At 47.5% G+C, this 23,302-nt stretch overlaps 1 protein-coding gene and 1 long non-coding RNA gene across 2 annotated transcripts in view; one reads left to right on the top strand and one right to left on the bottom strand.

Annotated features, from left to right (window-relative positions):
- Positions 1-1,956: 1,956 nt before the first annotated feature.
- Positions 1,957-7,708, top strand: LOC148214091 (uncharacterized). The gene is made up of 4 exons (XR_015793499.1): positions 1,957-1,986; positions 3,271-3,362; positions 4,795-4,905; positions 6,836-7,708. It is a non-coding gene; the product is annotated as an uncharacterized LOC148214091 (long non-coding RNA).
- A 4,503-nt stretch (positions 7,709-12,211) lies between these two features.
- The window catches only part of PC (pyruvate carboxylase), a 99,737-nt gene continuing 88,646 nt past the window's right edge, over positions 12,212-23,302 (bottom strand). Inside the window, exons 13-21 of the mRNA XM_088128611.1 lie at positions 22,760-22,981; positions 20,330-20,486; positions 19,528-19,768; positions 18,892-19,141; positions 17,044-17,288; positions 16,061-16,240; positions 15,386-15,631; positions 14,176-14,316; positions 12,212-13,673 (exon numbers count right to left, since the gene is read on the bottom strand). Of these exons, the coding sequence (XP_087984737.1) occupies positions 13,425-13,673; positions 14,176-14,316; positions 15,386-15,631; positions 16,061-16,240; positions 17,044-17,288; positions 18,892-19,141; positions 19,528-19,768; positions 20,330-20,486; positions 22,760-22,981 (1,931 nt within the window). The 3' untranslated portion in view covers positions 12,212-13,424. The remainder of the gene's footprint in view (positions 13,674-14,175; positions 14,317-15,385; positions 15,632-16,060; positions 16,241-17,043; positions 17,289-18,891; positions 19,142-19,527; positions 19,769-20,329; positions 20,487-22,759; positions 22,982-23,302) is intronic.

Genomic DNA, 23,302 nt, shown 5'->3' with positions numbered 1-23,302 from the left:
TGGGGTCACCCAGCTGTGTCTTGATCAAAATACATCTGCTATTCATCAGAAGTCTCATCTCAAGTCTTCTTATTGGCATTTTATTGAAACTTGGGAAATAAAAGTGCCATACAGGGGAAAAAATTCTTCTAACACTCCAGAGGAGCAAAGTGGCACCAGTCTACATACTGTCCCAGGAGGGAGGACAGGACCAGTCTACTCGCCTTCCCCAGCGGTGTGTCTTCCTCCAAGCAACGTTTCAGATTCTCCACCCATTGTTCCACTTTACTTGCTTTAATTTATTTGAGTAGATCTGACTGAAAGTGCTCTCTGTCCCTTTCTTCAGTTAACCTTTGCACTAATCACAGTTCTTGGCAAGGATGAGTTCAGATCAGCTGACTGCACATGCAGCATTGTCAGATGTGGCCTATGAAATAAACAAGGAAATTGGATAGCAATTTATTGACTTTTCCAAACGTGAGATTCGCCTTCTGGAAAATGTCCAGTGAAGAAAAGACCTGTATTTATTTTGGATGATACTAGGATGGAGAATCATCAACAACCTCAGATATGCAGACAATACCACCCTAATGGCAGAAAGTGAAGAAGAACTAAAGAGCCTCTTGATGAGGGTGAAAGAGGAGAGTGTGAAAGCTGGCTTGAAACTCAACATTAAAAAAACTAAGATCATGGCATCTGGACCCATCAATTCCTGGCAAATAGAAGGGGTAGAAATGGAAGCAGTAACAGACTTCATTTATTTGGGCTCCAAGATCACCGCAGACGGAGACTGCAGCCATGAAATTAAAAGACGCTTGCTCCTTGGGAGGAAAGCCATGGCAAGCCTAGATAGCATATTAAAAAGCAGAGACGTCACCTTGCCGACAAAGATCCGCATAGTCAAAGCTACGGTTTTTCCAGTAGTAATGTATGGCTGTGAGAGCTGGACCATAAAGAAGGCTGAGCGCCGAAGAATTGATGCCTTTGAACTGTGGTGCTGGAGAAGACTCTTGAGAGTCCCCTGGACTGCTAGGAGGTCAAATCAGTCAATCTTAAAGGAAATCAACCCTGATTGCTCATTGGAAGGATCGATAATGAAGCTCAAGCTCAGATACTTTGGTCACCTAATGCGAAGAGAGGACTCCTTGGAGAAGACCCTGATGCTGGGAAAGATTGAAGGCAAAAGGAGAAGAGGACGGCAGAGGATGAGATGGTTACAGAGCATCACTGAAGCAATGACCACAAAACTGAGCAAACTCAGGGAGGCAGTGAAGGACAGGAAGGCCTGGCGCGATATGGTTCATGGGGTCACGAAGAGTCGGACACGACTTAACGACTAAACAGCAACAAGGATGCGAAGCTAGTTTTTTCATGTGTGACAATGAATCTGTATGGCACTTTTATTTCCCAAGTTTGTGTATCAAAATAATGCCCTTCAAATCCATTAACATTCTCTTCCTGAATTGCACTGGAGTAGTCAGTGATACCAAGTTTTGCTTCTATATAACAGAACTTGAGCTCTGGTGCTGAAGGTCCTTAACAGGGTGCTCAGGGATAAACAGCTCTTTCTCCCAGAATGAGAGAGAGAAGGAGCAAAAGTTAGGTTTTTCATGGCAGAAGTTACATATTCACAAGGCAAGCTGTCCTAACGGTTGCTTCAGGAAAATTCCCATAAAATATTCTCAGAAGACCAAGTGTACGTCCCAGCCTACGAAGCCTGGAAGCTTCAAACCTAGAGAAATAAGAATGGAGACAATCAACATGGTATTAGTATTTACCTCTCAGGTAAACAAAAAACAAAAATCTTTCACGACTTGAAAGAGGTTCGGGTTAGATGTCAAAAGGAATTTCCTCACTGTACAAGCTGTCAGCTAGAGGACCAGCGTGCCGCGTGACATGTGAGTTCCCCTTCACTGGAGGTCTCCAAGCAAAGGCTTGACGGACATCTGGCAGACGTGGTTGGCAGAACCTGGGTTGAACAGCTTAGATTACATGACCTCTTCTCAGGTAATTTCCTCAGAATGGTTACAGATCCTCCACACTGATATAGGCCAAGTCAAAGGCCTGGTTCTTTTTTTCACCTGTTAAGCCAAGATATATTTTCATTACAGCTTGTAGAATGAGCAATAATTATTCTTGCCAAACAAGCAAAGTCTTCAGCTAATTCTTGGTTTGTTTCCCTTCCTGCCCACTGAGAAACTTATCCATATTTGTCACAGATGCCTTGATTTATTTTATGCCTTTGTTGGTTGTTACCCTCTCTGAAGTATAGAAATGAAAATCTCCAAAACACCAACAGAGTTGGCACCAGGACAGAGAAGGCGTGTGGAAGGAATCAATGTTTATGGAAGGACTAAGTTAATTCTGTTAAAGTTGCTTTTCTGTAATTAAAGCAAAAACCTGAAGCTGGCAAAGACACTCATTTCTAACCTTATGGAACAGTGTCCTAATAGGGCACTGTCCCTGTTCGTTAATCTTTTGTATACTGTAGCTTTTTAAAGAATAATAATCACTCCACAATAGAATAGATACTCCAACAGTAGATACTCATTGTTGGAGTACCTGTTAGGGAAAAAGAAAGAAAGGACGAAAGAAAATGTGCATCTCCCATTTCATCAGAAAGTACAGTCAGTTATTCCCAAACAACATCAGTGTGGCCAAGTTCTGAAGCAAAGGAGCTGTTGAAAGACCTTGTTTCAGAATCACTGTCTGCGAGATCTGAAACAATCTCTGAGAAGAAGCAAAGGACCAAAAAAATAGGTGTCCCCGTCTTTAAGGGAGAAGAGGAAAACAACAGATCATTCAGCCGGGCTGCTGTCAATCCTGGATGAAATTCTAGAATAACAATCAGTTTGCCAGCTTTTAAACAAGAGCGCATTGATTTTTAGGAGCCAGTCTAAGCTACTAAGAATATATGACGCCAGGGCAATCTTATGGAAACAATAGCTTTTGAAAAATATTAGACATGGTACCTTAACAGGATTTCTTGCTTTCAGAAATCGCTGAACCTATGCAAAACGAGATCTCAGTTTTATCTATTAAATCATATTAAAAAGACTGAGCTTTTCCAGAGGGCGTTTGGACACCAGACGTTGTATGTTGAGTGTATGTATTTTGTTTTATTATGTGTATTATGTTATTGTCTTTTTGTCAGCACTGAGACTCTATTTGCAATTGCAGTGGAATATAAATATAAATAAATACTTGTCTGCCTAGAAGGACATGGCTACCCTTGTCTTGATTATTACCATGTGTACAGCCTATACATTTTATGATTTATTGTTCTTTCAGATTTTTTTCATTGGGTGGATTAAGATGCCCGTTTCATCAACATTCTCACATCCTTCAAGCAAGTATTCGCCAAAGATCCCTCCGTCTTTCAGGTTTGTTTTTTCCCCCTCTGGTACCGACAGGATTCAGTCCTCCTAATCAATCTCACCATGTTTGGGCCAGTTACATTTTCTAGTAAACATGATCAGAATCCCTATTTTCCAAGAAATTTCTAGCAAGACTGAGGATTGTGCCTCGTGTCTACGTCTCTTGTGCGGAAAAAGGATTCCTGCCAGAAATGTCCTCCTTAGGACAGACGTTCTTCTGGCACAGCCCTCGTGGCAGGCTGTCCCCAGATTGCGGCCACAAGGCTTTCGCCTGGAAATAACCCCGCGCTTGGTCGTCAAGCCAAGAGAGGAGGCTCTCCGAGAGCGGCTGTCCTACTTAGGGCAGTGCCGCCCCTCCAGGGGCACTCCAGGTCCTGGCCACCACGTTGGCAACAGCAGGGATGTCTTCCCCTGGGGTGTGGGCCCTTGTGGCCTTGGCTACCTTGCTTCTCCTGGGACAGCCGAGCCAGGGAAATGGGCAGCCGAGGCCTTACGCGGCACCCAGCCAGCGCTTCGGCTTTTGGAAGAGGGACGATGCGGCGCTCTACCAAGCTACCACATTGTATCACGAGGCCCTGAGTTACTTGGGCAAAGAGCACAATTGTACCTACCGCCCAGCACCGGGGGGAAAGACCGACATCACAGTGTTGGTAAGGTGAAAGTGGCAGGATGAGATTCCTTTTGTTTTCGGTCATTGTTTTTCTCATTCTGTTTGTGTTTGCTTATAGAACTACAAGGTAACGCTTTCCGACTTTGCTCATGCTGAGTTTTTATTGCAAACATCCCCCTGTACTCCTCATTCTAGTCAGCTTCCCTCTTCTAGAACTCAGTTGCAGTATTTTAATGTCTAAGAGTTTATCTTTTAAAATCTTTTGGTCTTTTAAAGTCTTTTTAACCTTGTGAAGAATTCCAGTGTTCCAAAGTACTCCAGGATTTGATGAATCCTGCTGCCATTCTTTAATAGCATCATTGAGGGCAGGTAGAGAGCCGTGTCCTTCCACTACCAGACCCGGCTGGCGCTCACTTGGTTGGTGGCCTTATGATAAAAACTGCTCTTGCTGGTAATTTTTGCTCACATTCAGCAGAATCCCTCTTACTCAGTGTTTTCTCCCTCCTTAGAATTGGTTCTGTCATAAAGGAATACCTTTTTTTTTTTAAGTACTCTGTTGCTTGCCTCTCTGTTACAGGAAAATGTTCTGCTTTATCTAACTGAATGAAAAGAGGCAAGTTAAACATCGCTAACCCTGTTATTTTGAAATTCTGGTGTAAATTCTTTAACATTCAAAAGACTTGCTACAGCCTCTGGACTCCATCCAAGTCTACCTGACCATGCAAAGTCCTCAAGCTGATCATGGCCTCCTGCCAACCACTCTGCAAGGAAAGATCAGGAGGGGAGGAATAGGAAACTCACCTAAGGATTTCCCTGGTTGTATTTCAGAATATACACGGGAAAATTTACTACTTCAGAACCATGGTGGTGAAGGCCAAGTGCCCCGAGGAGCAGAAAAGCGTGACTCTCAAAAATTGTGAGATCGTTCCTGGATCACCGGTGAGGAAAGGCCTTTCATTCCCTGTTTTTTAGGATGGGTTTCATGAAGGTATTCCTAGCTCTAATCACAACTGAAATCTGGGGGGCCTGGATGTAGCCAGCCACAGTGGGGGTGATGGGGAAGGTGGCTTTTTGCCAAGCATGTTGGAGTGGGATTTGGGTCTTCCTGTCCTCCAGCCACAATGCCACACCACCAGTCCACAGTCCATTCTCTGTGTTATCTGTGCGTGCAGACCCTCTGAGCAGAAAGGCCGTCCCCTCAGCTTCCCCCCCTCCCACTAGGCTCCCCTCCACCCCTCTTGCTCCGAGAGAGAGTTTTCAACTGAGCAGAGATGGAGGCGTGGCTGTAGCCACTCCAAAGCCACTGATCGGTGAGCAGGACGATAACTAACATTTTTCTTTGGTTACATAATATGGAACAAGGTTTTGTGGAACATCTTCCTCATGTAAAGAGGCCCAAATTGCAGGTCCCTGCCTCTCCAGCTCTCTAGAAAGTGGGAACAGGTGCAGCGGAGAGAGGTAGAGCAACATCTTCTCCCAAACTGTACCTTCACCTGTTACACACGCTGCTCCCAGGTTCGGCTTATGGTCACTCACTCACACACTCGCTGCCTGTTGAGGCACGTGGATCTTGTCAGCCCCCCTTGCTTTCTACCTGGGTTTTCCAGATAGGTGCGGCTGGAGCAGACAGACACACAGCCGGGAGATAATTAGGGACACACACAAATCGCTTCCAACCGAACACTGAGGCACAAGAGGTTCTTTGTAATACACGGAGACCCAGTGAATTTAAAGTAACAGCAAAACTTTACTGGTTGCAAGGTGCATTTGCTCCTCCTCATACACACACACGCACTTACCCATGTCCTTCCCAACTAGGCTGCCAGGCACTAGCTAGAAGGAGGGAAGGCGCCAAGTCTGGGACTCAGATGATTAAGACGACTCCGAGTGGGCGGGCTTTTGGATCCCTTTTTATCCCCAAAGGTCCTTGCTGGGTTGATTTGCAAGTGGATGGGATTGGGGTGAGGGCTTCCATGTGCTCAGGCCCAACCTCCTCTTTCTGGTTCAGGTCCTTTGTTTTTTCCTTAATTTTCCTTAAGGACTTGCTTCCTTCTTATCTACCTCCCTGAAGGGATCTCATAGATAGGATTCCTGGCTTTTGTCCTCTCTGCTTAGGTGCCTGCTTCACCTTTAGGTTATGGCAGCTTCAGCCTAGTCTCACACACTCAGTACTGCCCATCTCCCCACCTCCCAGGCCAGACAGTACCCTCTGCCTGAGACTAGGAGGTTTACTCCTGGGGCTCTCGTGGTGTGTGTGTTTTAGGATGGGTTTCCATCTCTGGGGCTCAGCAGCTGCATGCACACATCCCCCAGGAGCCCTTCGCTGACTGGCACCCTCCCCCTTGTTTAGAACCCCAGAGGAAGAAAAGGATGGAGGGGCTCCCAGTGCAAGTCCCCCGGGGTGGCAGGTGGTTCCCTGCCCTCCACACCCTGTGCTGTCCCACCCGTGGTCCCTGCAGCCCCCCTCCTTTCTCCAGCCTCTCTGTGATCTCGGCAGCCATTCAGGATGGCGATCAGCTTCCAATGGTCAATCTGTTGAGGAGAAGCTGCCTCCATCCTCTCCACCAGAACACTTTGCAGATGAGACTGACTAATCCTTTAACCCCATTTGGCTGCTGTGGCCCCACCATTGGCAGTTCAGCAAAGCACCAGAATGACAAATTGAGTCAAGATCCTCTCAGTGATGGTGTCTGCACAACCCACCCATCCATAAAATACAGAATAATGTAGTGTCTTTTGGGTGTTACGGAAATGGAGAGAGGAATGTGGAATGGGGAGGGAGGTTGAAATTTTAGAAAAGGTGGCCAACTCCCATGCACATCATCTGCAAAGCTCTTTTCTGTTTTATTTCTTCCTTCTATGCGTGTAGAAGTATTTGTGCCTCTTGGAAGTGGTAGCCTTCCCTGCTTTCAACATCCATAACGTACATATACGGGGTTGCAAGGAGCTCCCAACCGACACAAGCCCTCCTGTCAGCTCAGCTGAAGAAGGAAATGGAAAAGACGACGACTATGAAAAAGAAGAAGGTACGCCATATATGTGATGGGAGTGGCTCCCGGCCTTCTCCTTTAGGCAGAGGACTACACTGTGGACCCCCAGCCCAGCTAGCGTTCGGCAGTGAAGGTGCTGTGTGACATGCATTCCCTCCCCCCACATTGGTGCCCATGACATGAAAATTAAATAACATGTAATTTTTAAAAATGTAATGATCCAAGATCTCATGAGAGCAGCAAAATGCTTCTGAGATTTTGCCATTTAAACAATGCTGTCAGTACCACGTGCAGAACTCTCAGGGACCACGTTTGGGGACTCTCGCCTTAACCTTTCCCCAAGGGCTCTTCACTGGCCCAGAATCTCTCTTCCCAAAGCTAGTGCCAAGAAACCTTTTAACATTTCCATTATGCCTGGAGGGGGGGCAGGGAGGAAACACCTTAAGAAAATGGAAGTAACTTAAACGGGCTCGGCTCTCCGTGGTCCTTCCTTTTATCCTGATGATCAAACAGTTCTGAAGTGCTGTTAATGTCTAAATGATCTTCCAAGTATCACTGAAAAACACTTGTAAAGTTTTCAGTTCTTCCAGAAAATGGCTAATCCACATCCCAGATTTAAGCAAATTATGAGCCCGTGGGAATCTTTAACAGGCATCTATAAACACAGCCCTTCCCTTGCTTTGCTGTTCTGCCTTTCTACCTGAATGCCTGGACTTGCTTCAAGCAGAAAAATAAAACGAACTCAACAGAGCGCCCAAAGTTTGACTCATTATTCTGTGTTGCATCATTATTGTGTTATATATTTGTTGCATCATTTCTGTGTTGTATCCTTGGGGCTGTCTGGGGTAACGCTTCTTGCGGGGCATGTCAACTGAGGAAGAAATCCTGTAGCGACCCAAACTAATCACAGGAGACACCTCCAAACAGAACAATCCTTTTATTAGGACTCTCAAAATAGTGCAACAGCAACGGGAATTTAATAGCGCTGTCTGGAACAGGGCCAACCTTGTGTCTGAAAGGACAGCCGATAGCGGGCTGTGTTTCTGGGGGGTGAGGACTCAGCTCACCCCCTGCCGAAAGCCCCTTAAAATCTGTGGAGGAGAGGCTCCAGCCGTGGAAACGTGCCCGAGGCAGGACGGCAATACAGGCAAGCAGCGTCTTTAAACTCTGCCACCCAAATATGTGCTTGCTAAGGAGTAATCCCCTTTGAATTGAAAAAACCCTCTTTGCCATCCAAGTCATGCGCTCCCGGGTTTATCTGGGAGTAAAGCAAGCTTCCTGTAGCTTCCTCACTGATTTAAAAAGGACTCCTGCAGAGGCCCTTCGTCTCTTCCCCCAGGGAAAGGGCCTAGCAGTCGACACTCATCCGTCTGGCAAGACCTGCCTGAGGAGGAGAGGGAAGCAGCAAAACTCCAATGCGGGTGCTCTGGGGATGAGGGAAAGGTGGCACGTCCTCAGAAAGTGGCATCTGAGGCATCCTCGGGCCACGGTTTGTAGCAACCTGGACCTGCTTTGAGGCGTGTAAAATTGGAGGTACCTTGCAGACACCCCCCCCCCGTCTTTGGTGCAAGAAGGTGCTTTGCACAGCTTCGGGTTGTGTATCAGTTGTGCCCATTTCTGGACTGGGGGGGCACCGCTCACGGTCAATCATGCCCTCGTGACCTCCAGATTAGACTACTGTGAAGCGGGGCTGTCCTTGAAAGCACTTGGAAGCTTCAGCTGGAGCATAATGCGGCAGCCCGGGCAGTTCGTGGTGTTGGCTTTCGGTGCATGCGTGTGACACCACCACTCCACAAGCTGTGTTGGTTTCTCGTATGCTTCCGAGTGCAGTTCAAGGTGCTGTAGTTACCTTCAAAGCCCTTCATGGCTTAGGACCGGACTACTTACAGGGCCGCCTCTCCCCAGATGTTTCTACCTGTCCCACCTCACCCAGCAGGAGGGCCATGCTCCAAGTGCCATCAGCTAAGGAGTGTCAGCTGGCAGGGCCCAGGAGGGGGGCCTTTTCTGCCATGGTGCCCACCCTGCAGAACATCATTCCGGCTGAGATAGGATAGCCCCCACCCTGCTGGCCTTTTGCAAGGCCCTAAAAACTTGGTTTTGTGCCCAGCCCTGGGGATGTGTGATACAGCCCATCTCTTGGTTTTGTTGAAGTTATTTTATGAAGCTCAGCTGCCATGTGTTTTTATTTTATATTATGTATTTTATTTGCTTTTATCTACTTTATGGTATTTTATTTTATGTATGACCCAGAGTCACATATGTGGGATGGACATATAATTCAAATAAATAAATGTTTCCTGTGATCTGGACTCCAAGATTGTGTTTGCCTTTTTGGCAGCTGCATCACAGTGGTGTTTAACTTGTGGTCACAAGGACAGCCAGATCCCTTTCGCAAATCCCACTGCCAAGCCAGGTCTCCCTTAACCTATATTTGTACCTTTCTTTTTCCTACCTAAATGTAGAACTTTACATTTCTTCCTGTTAGATGCTATTCTATTTCAGCCCACTGCTCAAGCATGCCTAGATATTTTTGAATCTTTTCTCTAATATTCTCTTAAATATTAGCCACCTCTTCCACTTTGTGTCATCTGCAGATGTGATCCATGTCTCTCAACTCCTTCATCCAAAATGATCCAAAGATCATCATCTATGGTCATCTCTGCTAGTTCCTTCAGGACCCTGGGGCATAACTCATCGGGCCCCGGAGACCTGAATTTCTTTAAATTAGCTCTCTTACCTCATCTGTCCTGAGCTGCTGCTCCCTCCTTCCCCGGTGGCATAGGATGGCGTGGTGATGATGATGCAAACATAGATGTAAAATAGGGGTTCTATATTCTTAGCACTTTCTCCTTGCAACAGATCTACCACCTCTTTGGCTCCCCTTTTTTCTTCTAATGAACCCCAAAAAGCCTCTTTTGTTGTTTTTGATGTTTCCTGCAAGACTCGGCTCATTTTGATCTGTAGCCTTCCTGATGCAGGTCCTAGAGTTTCTAGAGATTCTTGGGTTATGTGCCCTCCTTCCATTTCTGGTGAAAGTCCCTTTCCCTTTATTATACGCATCCATGTTGGCTTCTTTAGGTTTCTCCTATAATCTTTCCTTCTTGTAGGAACTGTTCATGATTGTGCCTTCACTGCAGGGTGGCTTTACAACACCAGGCAGGATATGGAAACCAGAGTTTTGCTCTGTAACTGAGAAATGTTGATTTCAAAAACGTGTATGATAAAGTGAGTAGGCCTATATGATGGAATGTTTTCTGCAACGTTGGTTGCAGAATGTGATAGGAGTGGTATAGGATGGAAGCAAAGCATGAGTAAGAATCAAGGAAATACTTAGGAAGTGGTTCAACACTGAGCAGGAATAAGAATGTTTAATGCCCACTTGTTTGTTTAATGTATTTGTGTCTACTTTGACAGTAAGGTCTTTGGGTTGGGGATGTGTATATGTTGCCTGAGAACCTGAAGAGTTTGCACTTTGTATGATGCTGAAAAGAGTATGGACCTGAACATTAATGTATTACCACCAAGGATGTTGCGTTTGACAGGGAAAATGGAGTGCATGATGGGGAAAATTTCCCTCCCCGCCCCAGCAGTCAAACATTTCTAAGCTTCATGCCCTTCCTCTGTTCCCACCACATTCAGTGAGAAATCCATCCATGGCTCACCGTCACTGTGCTGTCAATTACTGCTTTTTCGTGATCTATCCTCACTAAAGTAGTAGTTGGGAACTGTAGCTGTTGGGCAAAGCTTCTGTGCTTGCATGGTATTGTAACAAGGATCGGCCTTCTTTCAGGCCTCTCCATTTTTCTTGCTACCAACACAGCAACATGACTTGACAAGAGTCACTCGGTGCCGGCTCAATTGAAACTGTGTTGAATTGGGGGTGCCCTCAAGAAGGGGATGAGGAAAAGTGGGGAGGTTGATGGGACTGTGTTTCTAGCAACTACAAAGAGGACAGGAAAACCAGTGAAGCTTGAAGAATCACAGCAGAGGGGAGGTGGAATGGGGGCTAAGGAGAAAGTTAAGAGAAAATAGATACCCTTCCCCAGCAAAGAAAAGAGGACTAGGTAAATCTCTTATATTAAAAATAAATGACAAACACTTCCTTTACCAAAAAAAAATTCAGACTACTGATGGGCACCTTACAGTAGTGTCCTCAGTCTCTCAAGGCCCAAGCCCCACCTTCATCTTCCTCCACCCGCCATCCGTCCTGGCCTTGCAGATGGACAGGTCTTCAGTGGACATTCAGATGGCCAAAGCTGCTGCTTGGGTCTTCTCAACAGCCTTAGTCCCAGTGGAAAAGGGCATCTGTCGAGAGGAAAAACCCCAAGCCCTGGGCTTAACAGCTGGGAATAAGCTACTGTCTTCTTCAGTCTTCTCCAGATTTCCCCACTAACAAGCCTTCAGCGGTGTAAACACTGCCCAGTCCAACCCAGGTTCGGCGGTGCACACTGTTCGTTATTAAACCATAGGTCTTCAACAGCCAGAGCTCTCTAGGCCCTTCCACTTGCCAGCCATTACCGCAATTCTATCAATTCTTCTTCCCAGAGTCCCTTTAGTCAATTAAGACCCTACCTCTTAATGCCATCTGAGCACCTGTGGCCCTTCCTTCTCTCTCCTGTGGGGGCGTTTCCATCAGAAACTAAGGGGCTCTTCTCACAGCTTCTTTTACCAGCAAACCCGCACAAACCGTTTGGGTTTCTGCGGGGATATGTGCACAGCCAGCAGGAATATGTGGCTGAACGCGTGCTGCGCCAGTCCCTTTCTGAACCCGCACAAGCACGGGTCTTCCAGGTCTCTGTGTATCAGCTGCAGACACACGCTTGTATTGTTTGTCTGCCGATATAAACTCTCTAGGTGTGACACCGACATCTGCTTTGGCTGCCCATCCACTTCCGGGCCCAGTCGAATTGCTGCCTTGAGGGGTGGGGGCCAAGCCTCCCCTATCACCAAGGCTCTGCTAGAGCTCCCCGCCTAAGGGGGCTTCTGTCTAGGGAACACTCCCTTCATGGAATGGCACTTGCAGGATAACCCTAACCCTAACTTTAACTCATTTGGCATCACACGTATTTCTCCGTTTGGCTGCTGAATGTTGAAAATTTGCTATAGAGAGCCATTATAGGTAGTCCTCAATTACTGACAGTAATTGGGACCAGGAGCTCCGTTGCTAAGTGATGTGGTCGTAAGGTGCGATGTCACCTGACCGCACCAACTTACAACAGCAGTTGTGGCAGTCTCAATTGCTGCTGTTAGGCGAATCCTGCGCAATCGTGTCCCGCAGTCATGTGATCGCCGTTTGAGACCTCCTGCCAGCTTCTCCATTGACTCTGCCTGTCAGAAGCCAGCAGTGAAGGTCGTACGTACGTACACCATTGTAACTTTGAATGGTTGCCAAACAGTGTACATCAAGCAAGGACTACTTGTACTATTCCTGTTACTAAAGTTTATGTTTTCTGCTGAGCTCTTCCCATGTTGGTTTTTATGTTGTTTGTAGCTTGTTTTCATATAGTTTATAAAAGAGACCTCCTATTACTGGGTGGCTGAAGCTGAACGAATGACTGTTAAGAAATGTGTACAAATACACATACAAGAGACAGACCCATTTCATTTCATTTCATTTCATTTCTTTCACGGGTTTCAAGTAAAAGTTTTGCACTTCCCTTGTTTCACCCGTGTGTCCACCCATAATTACATCAATCCACAATTCTCAGGCCTGGCTCTTCTGGCTCAGCCCAGATTATTGGTCCAATAATTGGCAACAGGAAAATCATGATTTTGTTGTGCTGCCTCCTCCAGTGGTGGAAGGAGGGATCACAGCTCCTCCATCTCCAGACTGCCTTTAGACAGCACTCAAGTCTAAGCTTAACTTGCTTTTACATCACAGAGAAGCAGCCCAGGCTTTAAACTTAGGCACAACCAACCTTCTCCGGTTTGGCAACTGAAACAGAAGAGAGGAGGTGGATGAAGGAGGGGCGGGACCTCTCCTCTTCCGCAAAGACAGCTGATATCAAAGCAAAAATTATCCTCCACGAGGACCAGAGGAAGGAGAGGCAGGGAAGGAGACAGGCGAAGTGGCAGCTGGGGGCAGAGGACAAAGCAGGCCCAGGACAGAAGCTGTCCCTTCTTCTACCAAACTTGTTCACAGCCTCCAGGAAAAGGGCAGCAAGAGAGAAAGGGGCTTGTGTGCACACGGCGACAACAGGTCCCTTCTCACTCGGCTCCTTTTCTCTCTGCCAGAAGGAGAAACAAGACTAAGTCACCATCCTCATGGGGGAAGAAAAGCAACTGGGTCATTCTCTTTCTTTCCCCCCTCCTCAAGCCCACCCCTGCTCCTCTTGGGAACTTCAGCAGAGGAGGGGAGGGGAAGGGAGGTCCAGCGATAAAAGCAGTGAAACTTGCAGGTAACCCTCCTGGCAGTCCTACAGGTTCCGCAGAAGAAGCAATGGCTTTTGTGGTCACTGGGGAGATGAGCTAATCGATCTCCAGGATCAGATCATCCCCTTCTAAGCTCATCTCTGGCTTGACATAAATTTTCTTGACTGTGCCTGTCAAGGGCGAGTTGACCACTGTTTCCATCTTCATTGCACTCAAGACGCAGAGCGGCTGTCCCTTCTCAATGAGTGCGCCTTCCTGCACTTTGATGTCAATGACTTTTCCAGGCATGGGAGCCCCCACTTGGCCTTTGACGTCCTTCAGGGCTTTGGGGTGGAAATGCATCTCCTGGCAAGGAGGAAGGAAAGGAAAGGTTAAGTGTAGAGATGGCACCCATGGCTTCCTTAGATCACTTCCTACCCCACACAGAGCACCAAGGGGTTGTTTCCTCCAGAGAGCTCCTTGGTGGCTTGTGGAGTCAGGGGCCTCGCTGGAAACAAGACGCGATATTGGATGACAAGAGTCATAATAGAACATGTTATGGCTATTGGCATTTGTAATTAACCTAAATATCATTTATGAATAAAAACTATATTTTAAGTGCCTAGTGACTCAGTATCTGTGAGTGATGGTTATTTGTATTTCATACTAGTAGGATTATGATTTCATAAGTTTTTAAAGGAGAAGGTGGATAGATTTGTAAAGCAAAATCAAGCATACGTAGAGTGAATTAATTAGATTAAGTTCCCCTCTACACTCTGCCATGAAGTCAGGTTCCAGCCGTAGCTTCCCTGTCTCTCCCATCTCCATGTGCTCTTCTTCCTTGCTTACTTCGAGGCTCTTTCATTACCTTCATGGCCTTGGTGTCCTTGACCAGGATGGAGCGCAGCTGCCCATTCAGTTCAAAGAAGACTTCCCTTTGGCCAGTCCGATTTAAGTCTCCCAGGGCTAAGGCCTTGATATGCAGGATTTTCCCCCGTTCCAGCTCTACCTGTGAGGCATCAGGGAAGGAAAAGAGGGTGACAGATGGTTCCTTTGCAGCTCTCACTCAAGCACTGTAAGGCAGCATCACTACGGTCCAAGGGTTACTTGAAAACAGCCTGTGGATGACCAAGTCTTGTGCAAGGCTCAGAGCACTGTGCAAGCAGAAACATCCTCTGCTGTGCTCCTGGATTAACAAATGGGAAGACTAAATGGCAAGTTTGGGGCTGCTAGCCCTCAGATCATTAGATCTGTCTGGTGGTTTTAATGCCATTTTCCATTATAGCCAGGAGTTCTGCAAAATTTCCATTTCTTTCCCACTTTGTGCTATTTGCAATTTGTGAAATGGAAGAGGCTGTCAGAGTCCCTAAGTCCGTCTGCCTCTACTATAGCTTCTGGGTCATTGAGCTATGACCTCCTGCTATAATCTCACCAGTTATTTTTATTTATTTCTATTTTAACCTCAACTGTGATATTAGAGAGCTTTGAAAAATGAATTTCCTCCCAGTTCTCCCCATGCTGTTTTAAGGGATGTTGGTTATTATCTGTTTCTATAATCCTATCAGTAAAGAGGTTTCAATCTTACTTATTTTTTTAAAAAGTATACAGAAAAGAAATGGGTCACATTAGTTACCGAGTGCAAGTGAAGAAAAAAATAAGGATGGAGGAACCACAGGACTGTGAGTAGTGCACAACCAGGAGCAACTTTTGGCTTCTCCCATCCCTACGAAGCATCCCTGCCAAGAGGCCAAACCTGGATCTAAGGCATGTGAGACATGCAGACAAGCAACCAGGAGTCACATATAGTGAGATGGGTGGCTATATACATTCAATGACTGAATGAATGAACGAACCAACGAACGAACAAATAAATAAATAAATAAAATGTCAAGCAGATCTGTCTGGTGCTCCTTCAATTGCAGAATAACCCCAAACTGATTCTTGTCCCCCATTCATTGCCAGCTCGCATGAGAGCTCCTTCGCTCATCCTTGGTTGAACTCCTGGCATTTCTATCAAACTTCAGTCTTGTCTTTTGGCGCAAGGGCTATCTGAATGCCTCCCATGCTCCTGACCTCACCTCAAACTCCTCTGCAATCTTGGGTCCCTCCAGGAAGAGGCGGGTATTGAGACATTCGACAGGTCCAAAAGTGGCTGTGAAGTCCTTGAAATCATTGAAGACCTTGGGATACATGGCGGCAGAGAGGACATCTTCTGGCGTAATCTCTTCATGCTTTTCGCACAATTCCTGCTCCAGCTGTGTAAAATCCAGGGGAGGCAGAGAGGCCCCGGGGCGGCCCTCCATGCGGGGCAGATCTTTCAGCACCTAGGAAAAGTCAAAGAACTCAGCCCCACAAGTGGCCCTATCCAGGGAATGGGAAACTGGAGCTACCAAGTGGGAAGTCGGGATCCCTTCCTCTTTCTTCATGGATAAATCTGACTCATCTGTCCTCCTATTCAAGTCCCCCAAAGCAGGAATCAAGGTGGCGGGAGGGACAGAGGGTGTTTGAAAGCCTTGGTTTTCCTAAGGTTTAACCATGACAGAATACCCTTTGGCAGTATTTCTCTCTGAGAATAGTTGGCAAATAGCAGAGTACTGTGCTCCAAGTCTCTGATGTGGAGGTAACCCCCAAATGCAGCAAACAGAACCCTAATAATAAATCCTCTGTGTGAAACTAAGACAAGAGGGCTGTGGGTTTACCTCCCTTCCACTCTCCCCACAATTTCTATGGGCAAGGGGGGTCCTTCTTCGTACCTTGGAGCGGAGGGGTTCTGGAAAGCCCCCATAGGGGATGCCAATGTAGCCTTGCAGGAACTCCACCACGGAGAGGGGAAAGGAGAGCTCGTCTGCCTGAGCATCAACATCTTCCCGCGTCAGGTTGTTCTGGACCATGAACTGAGCGAGGTCGCCCACAATCTTCGAAGAGGGCGTCACCTGCACAGGGGGAGCAAAGAGGAGCCTCCCTGAGCAACAGCCGAGGAGGAGCGGAGTCACGGTAGAGGCACACAAGCCCACTTGGGCAGAAGCTCCGCCCAGCCCAGCCCAGCCTCAGGCTCCTCTCCCCAACCCAGTTCCCTAGAAGGAGCCCAGAGCCTCCAGCTCCAACTCCCATCAGGCACAAAGCCAGAACAAGGAAAAGTGATCCTTCGGGGACAGGATGCTGCCATCTTGGGAAGGGCCAAGCTGGAGGTGGGGAATCCAACGTTCTTAGCAGGCACTGCCTTTTCTTGGGACAAGCTGTCTGCTCAGAAGAATCAGATGCTGACTCCCACAAGCTTTGGTTCTACATGATAGACTGCTTTGGCCAGGAAAGTCACCATCCCAAGGGACGGCGCAGAAAATCTGTCTGAGCTCCCTGTGGCCTTTATGGACCTTTAAAATAGGGAATGGCCACCAATAAGGAGGCCTGGAGCCCTAGGCAAATTTCAACCAACGATGCAGCTTGCTGAACATGGTATTAACAAAACAATTTGGCCCTCTCCCCCGCTCACTATGCAATGCTCAGGTTTAGTTATCTGGAAGGAAAAGAAAAAAGCTAGCAAAAGGTTTCTGGGTAAGCTTCACTTCCAAATATTCTGGAAAATGCCCCTTCCCAAACAAAGCAGACTGTATTGGTTTGAATACCTATCTGTAACTATAACTTCAACAATTTAAGAAAATATTTTGTGGGCCATGAGACTCACGGCCGGTAATTTAGACCTGCGTGACTGCCGCAGGACTGGGGCCGGCAAACTAACCTTGATGAGGTCGCCAAGCAGCTTGTTGGCTTCCACGTAGGCTTTCTTCACCTCTTTGAACTTGTGGCCCAGCCCCATGCTGTGGGCCTGAAAGTGCAGGTTGGTGTACTGACCGCCGGGGATCTCGTTCTCATAGACGTCCGCGTTGCCCGACTTCATGGTGGCCGTGCAGTCAAAGGCGGCGTACAGACCCCGAGCCACCTCCCAGTATTCGCTGTAGTCAAAGACCTTCTCCATCTGGATGCCTGGGGCGGGGAGAGAGCCCTTCCCATCAACCTGATGGCAGAGAGCAGCCCAGAGGCAGAAGGGGTCTTGGAGGCCATGGAGTCCACCCCTTGCTCAGGGCAGGAATTGAAACCAAAGCATCCAGGATGAAGCGCTCTCTAGCTTCCCCTTTATGCATGTCCAAGAACCGGGACCCACCCAGTTTGCTGCTTCCCTTCTCCAACTGCTCTTACTTTTCAGAAGTTCTGTCTAACATGCAATGGGAATCTGCCTTCCTGCAACTTAAATCCATTATTCCATGGCCTGCACGCTGAAGAGAGGACAGTTGTTGACCATCTTCTACGCGGCACCCTTTGATATTTGAAGAATGCTGCTATGTCCTCCTTAATCGTCTTTCCTCAAGGCTAAACATGCAGCTCCTTCAATCTCTATTATCTTTGTTGCCCTTCTCTGAACCTGCTCCAGGGCCTCTGACTCTTAAGATGGGCTTCCCAGAAGCGGACACATTCCTCAGGGTGGGGTCTGACCAAAATAGAATAAAGGGAAACAATTACTGCTGATGAACTGAACATTATACTTCTGCTGATGAAGTCTAAGATTCATTTGCCTTTTTCTGCAGACACATTATGCTGCTCATTGCTCTCCAGTCTGCAGTTTACTACTATTCCAAGGTCTTTTCCATAGGAGTGCAAAAGGGGCAAAAACCTGACCACCCCCACCCCCAAAATACACCTTTCCCACACGTTTGATCTGTGTTATTTCAAGGGACAAAATAGATCGCATAAATTTCTGACGAAATCCCCCCAAAATACAATGCAAAATACAGTAAGTTCCTTCTATTAAGGTAAGAAAAAAGAACGCATCGTTTTTTTCAGCAGAAGGTACGGCAACACTGCAATAAGAACCCCAACATCGGTGCTGATGAAGAAAAAGCTGGGAGAATTTTGCCACTATCAATCCTTGATACAATTACTAACAATATTGCTCGATATGAAGCCAATTGCCTCCCCGTAGTTTCTTTTTCACTCCCTACACGGTTTTTCTCCTCAAGCTACAAGGACTGGCTGGGGACGACTGAGATGGTAGCCGAGGGCAGAGCAGGCTGGAAGGGGCACGTGGCTGGGCTGTGGCAGGGGCTTCTCGACGATGCCACCGGGCCTTTAAAGGAAAAGGGGCAACACTTATCTCACTAGCCCTGGAGAGGTGCTGATTGTTTCACTCCCTAAAAAGCTTTTTCCCCCTCCTTTTCTTTCTGCTTCTGTTTTTGTGCGGTCTTATGATCCTTTTACGATGCAGTTTCATTCTGATTTTAAAGGTGGTTGTAAGCTGCTGTGGGTTCACTTGGACTGACTCGCCCCAATTCCTTAAATATGTAAGTCTTCTTTTAAATCACTGTAACCTTTGTAGAATTATGACTTTATAATTGCTTAAAGCAGCGTGGGGGCATGACATAGATTCTCCTCCTGCAACCTCCAGACCAGCCTGGGCTGCAGGTAGAGCAGAAGTAGCTGCCAACCTGGAGCCCACCAGCCCCCAACTCACTTTCCTTCAGTCCTGTTACGGGGCAGAAAGAGGCTGATGAACATCCCTTTCTCTAATGTTTCTTCCCCTTCAGTTTCAGACCTGTATCATGCTCTGTTCCACGGGTACAAGCCACCATTGCTCCCATGCTTGGTTGGGAAGTCATCCCAGACATGGCGTCCACCGCGACATCCACAATGTCAGCCCCAGCAGCAGCACAAGCCAGCATGGAAGCCACGCCAGCACCCGAAGTGTCATGGGTGTGAATGTGGAGTGGGACGTTGGGGAAGTGCTTGCGCAGCGCCCCCACAAGCATGGAGGAAGCCTGCGGCTTCAAGACCCCAGCCATGTCCTGCAAGAAAAAGGAGCCAAAGGTGGGCGTTCTGGGTGCAGCAATCGAGGCACAAGCAGATGAGGAGGAAAAGAAAATGGTGGCAGAAGCTACAGATGTGATGGAGTTGAGCCCTTGCTTATGCACTGCCCACATCCCCTGAAGCCGAGGGATACTCAACCCCGCTTTCAGGACAAAGGGAGGAGGGCAATCTGACTCCCTTCTGGAGCCGAGCCAGGAGACCAAGGATAACCGGCTCCCTCTGACTTTTTCTTTTCAGCTCCACTGCCAGCTCCAGGTCACAGGTAAACCTCCCGTACTGCCGTGCGGAAGATTGGTAACGGATCCCCACCCTATGCTAGGGCGCAATGAAAGCATGCAGACAAAGAATTCCCCACCCTTCCTACCTTGATGGCCAAGATGTGAGTCCCGGCTTTGACCAGCTCCTCAGCAAGGCTAATGTAGTAATCCAAGGTGTACTTGGTCCGGCTGGGGTCGGCCACGTCTCCTGTGTAGGAGATGGCAGCCTCCACCACACCTCCAGCCTGCCCGGCTGCCTCCATCCCCAGCAGCATGTTAGGAAGGTAGTTGAGGGAGTCAAAGACGCGGAAGATGTCCATCCCGTTCTCTTTGGCCATCTGGCAGAACCTGCGATGGTAAAGTACAGAAGGTGCTGAGGCAATTCCAAAAGGTCTCTCCTCCAGGCCTGGGAACTGCTTCACGGCCTATCGTGGAAGAAGGAGGTTGTGCGTCTCCTCCTTCTTCCAGAACGACTGGAGTCTCACAATTACGTCAGATTAATTTGGAAAGCTGGGGTTGGACTTTTCCTCCAAGTACAATAAAGGTAACTGGACTTCCAGGAGAATCAGAATCAAAGGAATGTAAAGGATTTAAAGAAGCAAAAACAAAAGTTTCTAAATGAAAGGTGTGGAGCTCTGTGTACGTTAGGATGCCAGCCAAGCCCAGGATTTTGGCAGAAAGGCAGGGAACAAAAGCAACCAAAAAACCCCAAGAATTCAGCTTGCAAACTAGCTTAGCTTTTTGAGAAAAAATTAGATGTATTGCCTTTATAACTGCGAAAATAAAGCTGGAAGCCAGTGTAGAAATCTCAGAGAGGAAGGACGGGGTCTGGGAAGACAAAAAGCTGGAAGTCAAATGGTGTATTCCCTGCCTCCCACCAAGGCCTACATCAAGCTGCACAGTCTGTACCTGAAGACAGAATTGTCCGGGTAGTTGGTGTAGCCCACTGCATTGGCCCCTCTCAGCAGCATTTGGAATGGGATGTTGGGGATAAGCTCGCGCAGCTCCTGCAGCCGGCGCCAGGGGCACTCGTACAGGAAGCGCATGGCAACATCAAAGGTGGCACCTGGAGATGAGTGGCAAGAAGAGAGAAAGGGAGCTGAGCATCAGCAAGATCTTGGGGACAAGATCGCCTAAGCAAACTTGGAATCCTGTCGTTGGAACCACCACCCCAGTTCCCTTGATTATCAGAAAGAATACTACATAAAAGAATGCAGAGTGTGTTTTCTTTTACAGCAACTTCAACACTCAAATGGCTCTCGACTGGCACAGCAGCAAGCCTGAAGACTAGTCCTTGGTGAAGGGGCTCAGCTCTGGCCTCAGTGTGAGCCACAGAGCCAAGTTCAACTCCCTCACACTGTCCTCGTAGCAAAAGCCCTGCCTAAACCCTTTATTCCACCAGTTCTATGTGCCAGAGACCCTCATGCCTGGGGATCTAATTTGTAGCTAAATTGAAGGGTCAACACAGTAGGCAGATTCACAACCCACCCATTCCAAAACAATCTCTCCTCAAGTCCTACAGATATCACTGATCTATGAAAAGAATCAGAAAGATTCATCTGGAAAGTTGCAACGGATTTGAATGAAGATAATCTGAGCTTGTGACGTAGAGTTGATGAATATGCAAAGAAGTGAAGATGTTTAATAAGGATGAAGGGATCACATGTGGGGGTCATTATAAAAATAGGAATTTTGCTGCGTTAAGTGCAACAAAACAATTAAACATTTGCATCTGCAAATAGCTGGGCCGGCAGCTTGTTCAAGGTGACTTGGTCTGTCCTGGACAAAGGGGCCAGAGGAATATCTGCAGGGCTGTTGCAAAGACTATTCAGGCCATCTGTTGGATAAAGTTGCTCAGAACAGATCTGCTCTGAGTTGAACTCTGACTATGCACGTCCCATGGAGCTGCCTGGCTTGGTCATCTGGGAAGAGCTTGAACCTGTTGGCCCCGAGGAGCTGGACAGGATCCTTGGAATTGTAAGTGGGGTCACCTGTGTGTTAGATCCATGTTCCTCCTAAATGGACAAGAACTCCCCAAAGATGATGTGTGGTTGGATCCACCTAGTGGTGAATGTATCCTTGAGGGATGGGTGCTGCTCATGCCCTCCTCAAGAAACCATCACTAGAACAATTTTTATCCTGTCTCCAAGCTTCCTATTTTAGGGAAGGTTGTTGAGAAGATGGTTGAGATGCAGCTTCAGAGAGCCCCAAGGAACTGGATTATCTGCACCCTTTTCAGTTGGGCTCTAGACCGGGGTATGGTACTGAGGATGGCATCGATTGCATTTGTTGATGATCTCTGGAGGGACTAAGATGGGGGGGTGGGAGTACATCTATCTTAGCACCTGTTGATCTCTCAGTGGTGTTTGATACCATCTATCATGATATCTTCCTGGCTGTATCCCTCCAGGGGCTAGGAGTGGGGGCGACATGTTGTGGTGGTTCTCCTTCCTCCAAAGTCAGTTCCAGTTGGTGTTGGTAGCAGGCAAGAGGTCTAGCCCCACTTTGCAGAATTTGTCAGTGCTCTACACTCTCCCCATTCCTACTTAAGTTCTACATGAAGTTGCTGGGCGAGGTCGTCCCTTGGCACGGAAATAAGTACCATCAATATGCCGTTCCAATAGTAGAGAATAGAGGTAGCTCAGGGTTAGGGACCGGCTGGATGCCTCTCCATTATAGAACGCACTGGTAGGTCTGGCACCACAGAACTTCCCTCCCCCCCACTCCACACACACAATCGGTTGCCGTGTTTAACCCGTGTCTACTGCTGCCTGACTGGCCAATCAGGGAGTCATTATTACCACCTTTATTACTGCCTATTTTTTCTGCTGCTGTTGCTGTCCTCTGTCCCCCTCCCAGCCTTTGATCAGAGAAAATGAGGTCCTTTATTCCGCTGACTTGGCTTGGTAGCTGTAATGTTTATGTAGTGCTGTCAGAAGGCTGTGACAAGATAACAGGAAGCCAAATCCTCGGCTTGACACTAAAATATCCCTTTTATGCCATTCTTAAGCCCTTCGGGTAACTCTGTTGCTTTATTTACTGTTCTAATTTGCTGTTTTTGACCATTCGTAATACTTTACTAAGGTTGCTATATCTTCCTTCAAGTTCATAGTTTTATTATTTATAGGTGGTGATTATTATTTAAATCCGTTCATTTATTTCAGACTGGAGTTGCTGGCCTTCATCTTGAGCCCTTGGTTGCAAAAGTCCAACTAAGAACTCACACAGACAGTCCCACCTCAGCCAGCCATCAAACTGGCAGCCAAAAACTTCATCGCAAGCCTCGTAGTAGCTCCCAGATTTATTGGGAGCCCTTGAAGATCCAAACTGCTCTCTCACCTCCCCAGTTCTCGATGCTAAAGAGCCTACTGAAGTTCTGGGCTACGAAGGGGGCGATCTTCTTCAGGTCATGGGTGCGAACACGAGTGGCCAGCAGCGACTGGTGAGCATCTCGGAAGGTGGTGTCCATCAAAAGCAGACCCTGGTGCTGGCGAATAGCCTTGGCAAAGCCCGAAGGGCCCTCGCTGAGGAGGATGTCCCGGAAGCCTGCGGGAGGCTGACCTGTTGCAGAAAGGGGATGAACTGTATACAAGGTACAGAAAGCGGGTAATGAAAATTTCACTCCCTTCCCAATAACACAGAACCCAATGGAGTCATCTAAGAGTTTTAAAACAGACAAACAAGCAAACGACTCCTCTTCTTACAGTGTGCAATTACAGTATGTCATTAAGACATCAAAGAGTCTTGGCCCCCCCTTGAGAGACTCTCAGACTCATTAACCAGCAGTTTTGGCAGCCTGTAGGGGCCTTCATCAGATGCCCTAGCATTGCAAGCAGAAGGAAGTCACATGGAATTAAAAAGCAGGAAGTGCAAATTGTTCTA

The sequence above is a fragment of the Python bivittatus genome, unplaced genomic scaffold, assembly GCF_059951505.1.
Source record: "Python bivittatus isolate LINGU-HERP-01145 unplaced genomic scaffold, Pbiv_v1 ctg000720_np1212, whole genome shotgun sequence".
NCBI lineage: Eukaryota > Metazoa > Chordata > Lepidosauria > Squamata > Pythonidae > Python > Python bivittatus.
Note: the sequence above shows the minus strand (reverse complement) of the source record. Positions and strands in the feature narration are given on the sequence as shown.